The sequence below is a fragment of the Solanum tuberosum genome, unplaced genomic scaffold (genome assembly GCF_000226075.1).
Source record: "Solanum tuberosum cultivar DM 1-3 516 R44 unplaced genomic scaffold, SolTub_3.0 scf00235, whole genome shotgun sequence".
Lineage (NCBI taxonomy): Eukaryota > Viridiplantae > Streptophyta > Magnoliopsida > Solanales > Solanaceae > Solanum > Solanum tuberosum.
This window is the reverse complement of record NW_006239159.1, coordinates 961,979-971,813: the sequence shown is the minus strand read 5'-3', so window position 1 is coordinate 971,813 and position 9,835 is coordinate 961,979. Positions and strand designations below refer to the sequence as shown.

At 33.6% G+C, this 9,835-nt stretch overlaps 1 protein-coding gene across 1 annotated transcript in view; it reads left to right on the top strand.

Moving 5' to 3' along the window:
• The first annotated feature begins 4,628 nt into the window (after positions 1 to 4,628).
• Positions 4,629 to 9,835, top strand: part of LOC102583111 (AP2-like ethylene-responsive transcription factor At2g41710) — a 10,742-nt gene continuing 5,535 nt past the window's right edge. Inside the window, exons 1-2 of the mRNA XM_006356844.2 lie at positions 4,629 to 4,746; positions 6,907 to 7,152. Of these exons, the coding sequence (XP_006356906.1) occupies positions 6,920 to 7,152 (233 nt within the window). The 5' untranslated portion in view covers positions 4,629 to 4,746; positions 6,907 to 6,919. The remainder of the gene's footprint in view (positions 4,747 to 6,906; positions 7,153 to 9,835) is intronic.

The window sequence follows — 9,835 nt, the reverse complement described above, 5'->3', positions numbered from 1 at the left end:
ACGAATAAGTGTTTTTTCTTCTCCAAAACTTTTTTTTCCAGCTGAAACTGAAGATTGAGATGTAGAATTATTAGGAGCTCCATTATTTTTGTCATCAGCTAGTTCAACAACAATAATGTATTAAAGAGTCTCAATAAAATTATTGGCTAAGACAAAATTCTAGTAAGAGACCTCAAATATGTATACATAGTTATTATTTTTAATTATGAATAGAATTTTTTCACTCAAAAACCTTGATGAACATCAATACACTAAAAATATTATTGCAACAAGTGTTCTTGACAAAACATCAATACACCCTAAGAAAATTATTAATATAAAAAAAATACTTGTAAAGATTATGAAAATTTACCAGTTCAAGAGGAAAAAAATAGTGTTTGATTGAGAAAAGAGAGGAAGAAAGTTTGTAGTTGAGAGAGCAAAAGTCACACAAAGACCGAGAGAGGCGATGCAGTATTATTTTATAACTTATTAAATAAGTCTGAATGGTGTTAAGACTCTCCTACAGATTTGATCCGTTTAGACCTTTTCAGGTCCATTAAGAGGCTTTTTGAAAAAAGAAACAAATGGACTTAATGGGCTGAATCTGAATCATTCAGATTCAGACCTAAAAACCAAACACACTTAATGGGCTAAATGTAAATGATTAAGATTCAGACCTCTATTAAGTGCAAACAAATGAGGCCTTAGTGTCTTAAGTACAAAAACTTCTACAATACAATACAAGTCTAAAACTAAAATGACAAGTTTAAACATAAGAAATACCCTGTCTGAATACTAAGACAACATAATAAATTAAGAGATAAATGAAGGTGTGGCCGCAAAATAGTCAAGTAGCTCACCACAACTTCAAGATGATCAAAACTTAGACTCAAAAGCTCCATGAGATGCACTCGTACTTGAAATCTAATCTGCACCACAAGAGAGTGCAACAAGTGTAGTATGACTACGAAACCACATGTACCCAATATGTCTCATAGACCAAGGAGTATATAAAAGAATAATTCTTTAATTTTGAACGTTTACATTGTACTTATCAGTCAAGCTTCACCAAATAGGGATAATCAAATATAACGTAATGTCCAAACACCAATGAAGCACAAAATTAAACAAGAATGAAGGATATGATGAGATTCAATGCAATGCAACACCATGACATGATATGCCAAGTACTCTCTCAACCGTATATGCACGATACTTCTCGAAAATACATCGAGAGTTTGTGACTCATGGGAGACTCACAAGGTTCATATACCGACACAAACGATCTCTACGTATCTGTGCGGACAATCTCAACACACTATCATAAAATCAAACAATCTCCAGCATGGACGATCTCCTTGTACCTAACTTATAATCATAAATTGATCTCAACACAAATGATCTCCACGTGTCAAATATTTACTCATTCTCAATCTCATGTCAATGCATATGCACAATATAATATCAACAAAAAAAGGTGATGATGTATCTCAATCAATCGAACATCGGTATAACATATGATCACCTCAACTATCACAATTATACAGGTTCAATAAAGAAACACAATCACAGAAAAGAAACAAAATCAATAATACATTAGTTAATGTCCATATGCTTTGACATTCTTGGATTACAATCCATCATTTCATAGTAATAAACTTTTTTCTTTTATAACACTCGTACCAATGCCCATCACCCCATTGATAAAAAAAACCCCATCTTCTTCCCTTACCCATTGTCTATTCGATTTTTATCCTTAATTAGAATAACGTCTCTCAATGAAATCTAGAAAGTCTTAACATACCTCAATTATCGAACACGTGTCACGAATCCTCAAAATTTTATCGTTTCCTTTCGTAAAGCTTCATAATGTTCCCAATTTATCAAAAATGCATTAAGTAAACGAGTCTGTAGACATCCACATTACTATATGTCTAGTATATATCCAAAAAATCTCCCAAATATATAATCAAGCTCCTAATCTTGATGACAATAAACATGTCAAGACTCATATTTGCTACATTTCAGGTCTAAGGTTAAGCCTCAATTTATCTAAATAACATAAATTTCCAATTTTCATATAATAGAAGATACCTATTACTCAATTAAGTATACATGTATGTCAATACCTGAATCATAACTTGATAACTATAAAAAAAAAATGTGAAACCAAAACCAAAGTCATAACTAATATTCTTACTCACGAACCACTGTATAGAAATCTAGACCAAAACTTCAATTCATTTTCATGATTACTTAACAATCTAAATGACCATAATTACGCAATGATTGGCCCCAAAGTTTTCCCAAGTCCATAACACTATATATAGCATATACAAAGTTTCTTACTTAAGTTTGCAAATTCAATTTTCTCTACTCTCTCTTTCCCACCCATTATTATTATAATATTCTCACCTCTATGCATATTTACAAATGCATACATTAAGCCATTGTTAATTCTTATCTGATGTAGGTTGGTCATCGCTGTAGTTGTGACGTCCTCTTCAGAAGGTTATTTTTTCTCAAACAAAATATGATCTAAAGTGATATAGGGTATTAATTTAAATTATATTATATATGACTTGACCTATTAACCATCAATTAAATTAATTTTCTAATATTATTCATTAATTAAATAATTATAGTTAACAAGTAAATTCAAAATTCTCATTTAAAATCTATTGGAATAATCAAAACAATTTTAGTGCTCAAAACGACTTAACGGGTCTTTACATATATGGAGGTAGGGAAGGAAAAATGATAAGGTGAGAGTTCAGATAGTCAACCAACTAAGCTAATAAGATTTTCCCCAAATATTACGTTGAGAAAAAAAATTCTTTCGTTATCAATCTTGAATTCGACTTTCAACAAGAGCATCTAAATTAAAATGATTAACTTTTGGTCCTTTGGGGACATATGATAAAATTGAAACGATATGGAGAAGATTAACATGGCCGACCCTATTCAAGGAATTTGTAGTATATAAAATATCTAAGTTGTCATCTTATTACTGTTCATATTTTGTTGATCAATTTGTCCTGTAGACCGAAAAGACGAATAATTTGATCGAAGTCTAAAGTTGATTTAATCGATTAACCTATTCCAAAGACAGTAAATCCTGAATCCGCCTCTCATTTGGTAGAGTGTATTAGTAAAAATAATGCATGTATTAGTTCTATGTATCAATATTATCTTGTTTGATACACCTTTTCATGTTATGTATAACTAATGATATGTATTAGTTATACACTCTATTGTATATTGAGGAGTGCATTACTAATACCATGGAGTTCTAGGTATTAGTAATGCAAAGGGATTTAATGCATGCATTAACATGATCAAAGACCAATTACCCCTCAAAACTCCTTTTACATTTTTTTCACCATAATTGTGAAGGATATTTTTGTAAATAAATATTGTTATACAATGCATGCTATTTTTTATACACAAAATAATGCAATGTATTACTATGTATAACTAATACAAGAATTACTATTACAAATATTATCAATACACTCTATTTAACATTAGTTTTAGAGAAAAGACATAAAGTCACCACTGAAATTATATCGAATTTTCAAAAAACACCTTAACTTTTCTGGCGTCCTATTACCCCATAAAATATTAAATACCTAATACACCATTTCTACTCATTTTTTCACCTGGTAAGACGCGCGTGCTGCTCACCCTTTTAATTAAATTAAATTAATTTAAATATTAAATTAACACAACCCTATTCGTTTCAAAGGGAAAAAACATTTTCTTTTCTTTTCTTTTCCATTTCTCAGTTTGTCTCCTCATTTTCTTCATCACAACTTTTGTTGAAGATCATCTGCTTCATTATGATGAATGATGACAAGTTATATTTCACGACTCTGTCTAAATTTGCCTCCATTTTTTCTATTTCTCCTTAGAAGTTTAATTTTTTTTCTTAAACTCAAATTCACTATCTTAAAATTTAATTAGATTGAGGGTATTTATCATCTGCGCATCAAATTAGCTTCCATTAAGAATGATGATGTATTTAAATATAGTTCATTATTTCTTTTCATTTTTTCCATTTCTCTTTTGAGTCTCTTTTAGGGAAGATGGCAAATTTAAATGAAGTAAATAATTAATAGAGAAAACAACTGAAATATGACACTTTATAATTGTTTTTTGGCAGCAAAAAAATAACTTTCACACGCATCATTTGCGTGCTCACAAACCAAGTGAAAAAATGGATCGAAATGATATATTTAAAAAGATATTTAGTATTTTTATGGGGGGTAATAAAACAGTCTCAAAATTAAGATATTTTTTCAAAAATTTGAAAAAATAACTTTATATCTTTTCTCTTATTTTTTTCATACTCTATCAAACGATCCATAATTTGTCGAATATAAACTCGAGAGCAACCTCGTGAGAATATTGTGAGTGTACCTCGGGAGGAGGTAGAATCATAATTTGGGACATGTGTCCCAGACATGCACATGACTGTGACACTTTGAAATATATCGAAATTCCTATATTACCCTCAATTCTAACATAACCGTTTGAACTTGTCCACCTCTCTTCTTCCACATCTTCCAATCAAAATTCGAGGACATTATCGACATTTCACATCTACCTTCTTCTCCTCCTTTGCTATGAAAATCAAATCAAACTGCTCTTCTATAGTATCACTAGCCGGACCCCTCATTCTCTCTCTCACTCTGCTTCAAATGCTGCTCTGATTCTCTGTTTACTAGAATTTCAGCTTCATTAAAATTCTTTCTGCTCCAGGTATCTACTCTTCAACTTCTTGTAAATCGTACTTTCTACACAGGTATCATGAATACTGTAATTTCTGCTGCAAAAAAAAGGGTTTCTTTTACTTGGGTTTTTAGGTTTTGAAGATGGGTTCTGTTGTTCTTGAAAAATTGAGTTGTAAGGAATTCTCTAAAGTGTTTATTTTAAAAAAACATGACCATTTTTTCCTTGAAAGAGAGGCGGGCGAATCTAGGTTTTTTTTTCCTGATTTATTCAATTATGAGCATTGTTCACTTCTGTCTAAAATAAAATACTCCTTGGACTTTGTGTATGTGTTGTAACTTAATTTAATCATTTCTATATCCTCACAGTTGAGGGAACAGTCACATAACATCAAAACTGAGTTCCCATAAGATCATTTTAGACACTTCACTGCCCCAAACACTTGCTTCATGGCTAATAAATCAAGAATTAACTTTCCAAACAACCTAAGGCCTCATTTGTTCTCTTGTTTTTATCAATATTAAGTTTTCTGAATCTAGGTGCACATCTGAATATTAGATTTAAATGTTTGAATCTGAATACATATCTAAATTTTTCTGTAGTAATATATTGTACTAAGATGTGAATACTAATATAATTAAGACTATTTATTTTTTTAACATCTAACTATATAAACTTGTATTTATTTAAAAATTAGTAATAAATATAAAATTTGAATAAAACACTAATTTGATCTAATACTGTATCAATAAAAATATTTCTGAAGAATTATATGCAAATTGGTGGTGGTGCTTGCTAGCGGTGGTAGTTGTAGGTGCCGATTGGATATTATATTAGGTGATGGTGGTGGTTATGGGTAATAACTAATGGTGATGGTGGCCGGTAGGCGGTTATAATGGTTAACAATGATTGTTGATTGGAATAGTTGGTGGTGACGACTTATAATTGTGGTGGACGATAGTGATAACCAATGTTTGTGGTGAATGATGACAGTGGTTGGCAATATATAGTGGTGATTATCGATAAAGATTGGTGTCTATAACGATGATTAGTAGTGATGATTGTAAATAATGACTAATGGCGGTGACTGGTGACTATGGTGATTAGTGGTAGTTATGGAAGATGATGTCTTAATGATATTAAGATTTTGTTACATATCTTAAGGCCAGTTTGGATATATGATATGAAATCAGATTGATATGAATCTAAGTTTTGTTTGGATAGACAATTTGAATTTCTTAAGTTATACTTTTTCTCATAAACAATTGAATGATTAAGATTCAGACCTAAAAAACAACAGACAAATTTGATGATTGATATATGAATGGTTAAAATTAAAAGCTTCATTAAGTGCAAACAAATGAGAGCGTAACTGATACTGAACTCAGAATAGTTGGTTACTTATGATTTAACAAAAGTTAGAAGTTAACCAAGTATATACCTAAAATATATCTTATAACAAAGTGAAAAATTCTTATAGTTCCGTTTACAACCTAAAAGGAAAGAAAAAGGGCATAGTTATTAAATTTTCAGGAAGGAGAGCATGTGAGTCAGGTCTTGAACTCTGCATTATATAGTTTATGTTCTTTATACAATCTGGTTCCTTCAAAGAATTTTCTAAGCTTTTTATTTTTCCTCTTTGAAACTTCCACATCCTTAAAGATGAACCAGTAGTACGTTGAGACCTTAAATGTAATATTGCCTTCCTTTTTCCTTCTTGTTGTTTATAGAATTTCGTAGTATCGTAGTGAATATGAAGGCAAAATCAACGGATGCATTTCCCCTTCAATGTGAGTGGTGACAAAAGCAGGGAGGAAACAAAATATTTTACCCTTTTCCAATGTTATTTCAAGAATTGAACTGAACGTTAGGGAAATTGGGTTTCCTCAAAAAAATTTAGTCATTTTCTCTCTATACTAACCTAAATAGTAATGTAAAAGTTCTAAGTTCCAAAGTTTTTGGAAATGGTTGTAAATAGTTCTTAGGAAGATGAAGCACTGATTGAAAGCTGAAGTATAATAAAAAGGGACGCCCATTTTTGTCTTGCATCACCATGTAATGGGTAGAAACAAAAGTGGTGCTCATTTTTTATTTGTTGGCAAAAGTGTGAAACTTCCTGTATATGTCTCAAGATTTTTGAATTATCATGCGTTGTTTTGGTCAGTCCCTTTATGTGATGTTCTCTTGCAGGACTGTGTTGCTTATGGCTTCCCCTTCCTCTGAGCCTACTGCCAAGACTGAGGGTAGCAGTGGCAATGATGCTGGTGGTGGAGAAACATCAGAAGCTATGGGGCATATAGGGACTGATCAACTGTTATTATATAGAGGACTGAAGAAAGCAAAAAAAGAAAGGGGTTATACAGCCAAGGAGCGCATAAGCAAAATGCCCCCATGTACTGCAGGGAAGCGCAGCTCCATCTATCGCGGTGTCACTAGGTATGGCAAAAAAGGCAAATTGTAGATTGTAGTGATGTATTAGTTTCGTTGTGCAAATATGCTTTATTCTTTTGCATATTTGCGTAAGAATCTAGTTTCTCTACATTATGCTTCCTGAGTTGCCTGACCGACATTGGGTTCTTTTATGGAGGTCTTATATGATCTCTAACATAGAAGAACTTTTCAGCAGTTCATTGCCCTATAGGAGAACATCAGCATTAGTTAATGAATTAGAAAGTTAGGATGCCGGATTTTGCATATTATTGAACGAGCAACATCTGATTAGCTTTCATGACATACATTTAGGCTTTTGCAACGAACACTTTAAAAAGTTTGTAAATGTGAAGCGGGAATAGAGAGGTCAGAGAACTAGGCTGGATTATCCCCTCAAGCTATTTAAGTTTAAATAACTATGTTTATCTGTTCTAAAACGGAAAGGACATGAATACCTAATCACAATAAGAGTAAATTAAACTACCTGCTATAGTTACCTATATTCTAGAATATTCACAAGGATTCTAATACTACCCCTCAAGTTGGTGCAGACAAATTATATATAACTTGTTTTGGGACCGGCTAGGGACATGGTGAGTATGTTTGCAAGCGGATCATTTGATGCACAAACCTTGTGACAATGTCTCTTAACAGTACTTTCTCTCTGAAAAAATAGCAATCAATCTTTGTGTTTGGTCCTCTCGTGAAACACTGGACTCGATGCAATGTGAAGTGCAGCCTCATTATCACACACAAGTTCCATTTCATTATTCTCTCCAAATTTCAACTCCTTAAGTAGTTGCTTGATTAATATGAGTTCACATGTCGTCATTGCCTTAACCTGATATTCTGCTTCTGTACTCCATCTATCAACCACATTTTATTTCTTTCTTTACCAAGACACCAATTTCCCCAACTAGAACACAATATCTACAAGTGGATCATCTGTCAAAACGACGACCCTGCCCAGTCTGCATCTATATATCAGTTTCAAAAAAGTCTGCATCTAGATATCCAAATATTTTCTTATTTCCTCGGTCTTTGTAAAGTAGTCCTTTCCCTGGAGCAGATGTTATGTATCAAAAAAGGTGAATAACTGCATTTCAGTGACTGTCACAAGGAGAATCCAAGAACTAACTTCCAACATTTACCGGGTGTCCGAACCATCCCACGCTATTCCATCCCATTGTCCATTGAACCTGCTCTAATGATCCTCCTTTTGCCGGATCATTGCCTTTGAAATCATAAAAAGCTATTTTTTCAGTAAGTTTAGACATGCTACACATTTGATCCATTAGCGTATCAATAGGCCTACAATATGTCATCCCTGTCCCCTCAAAAATATCAAGTGCACATTGCCTCTGTGAAATATCAATTTCTTATTTGGATTGAGCAACGTCAATCCCCTAGAAATACTTTAATCGACCAATATGGTTGGTCTAAAAATGCTGAAAAAGGTGATGTTTCAACTTTGTAATTTACTCATCATCATTACATGCACAGACCGATGTAGAGTGATGATAAAATACAGAATGATCAGCTTCACTTCAAACTATGCCAAATTCCTGAATAACCATGCTGAATTTCCTAAACCATGCTCGAGCTGCTACAGGTTATGATGAAGTGCTTGTCAATTGTCATAGTCTGCACACCATGTTACCAGGCTCCCCCTCAACAACAAAACATGATATGAGAGCCTAGTTAAGGCCAGCAACATATAGGAAGATTTTTTTTTTTCCAAACTTGAAAAATTTCAGAGCAAGTTTTCACGGTTGTCTGAAGAGAATTCATTTCCATAGGTGTTGCGATCAAACCAACACCATCACGAGAACCAAAATACCAGCACAAGCAAATCCCAGCCTACTTCGCCATCTTCCGCCACCCCACTGGCCCTCACATGCTGACCAGAGCAGCCCAGATTCTAGCTACATCTGCACACGTGCCGATGCATGTGAGCTCCTTCGGCTTCCGATCATTTTTGTTCCAGCAGTGTCTCTTGGTCATTCCGAGGCTACCCATATAGGAACCTCCTGCTTCGACCACTTTTTGATGACCAAATTCAATTTTTTAGTGGTTGCTTCCTGTTCTTTTCAATTTTCTGGTGTGTACTTCATTTTTTTCTGACTCAGACAGATTTAACTCTGTTAACATCTACAGTACCATATACTTGATATTGGTTAAATTCTGCTATGGCCTATCATCATGTTTCTCGAATCAGATATTTTTGTGCTTAGACCATGGTTTCCATCAATTTGAACCATTCTATCACTATTGGAACTCTTGATAGGTAGTGCAAATTACTTATTTTGGTCATCTTCAATTCAACTATGGTGTAAAGGACAAGGTGTTCAGGATCACTTGATTAAACAGGCTAGTGATATTAATGAAAAAGATAGGGGAGGATGGGAGGAGATTGATGATCTGATACCACGTGAAGTGGAAGAGGAAATAAAAGAGAACTCGGCTTGATTTATTCCCTCAAGCTATTGGGGTTTAAATATTATGTTTACATGTCTTACAATTGCAGTAAATTAAGCTACCTGCAGCCCCCAAGGCCTAGCTCAAGTGGCAGAAGGTGGAGGATTTGTGGCTTAGGTCGCAGGTTCAAGCCCCACACCATGCAAAGCGAAGCCCGGTATTTAAGTGGAGACGGGTAGAGGGGCGGGCCCCATATCCACCGCGTTTAAAA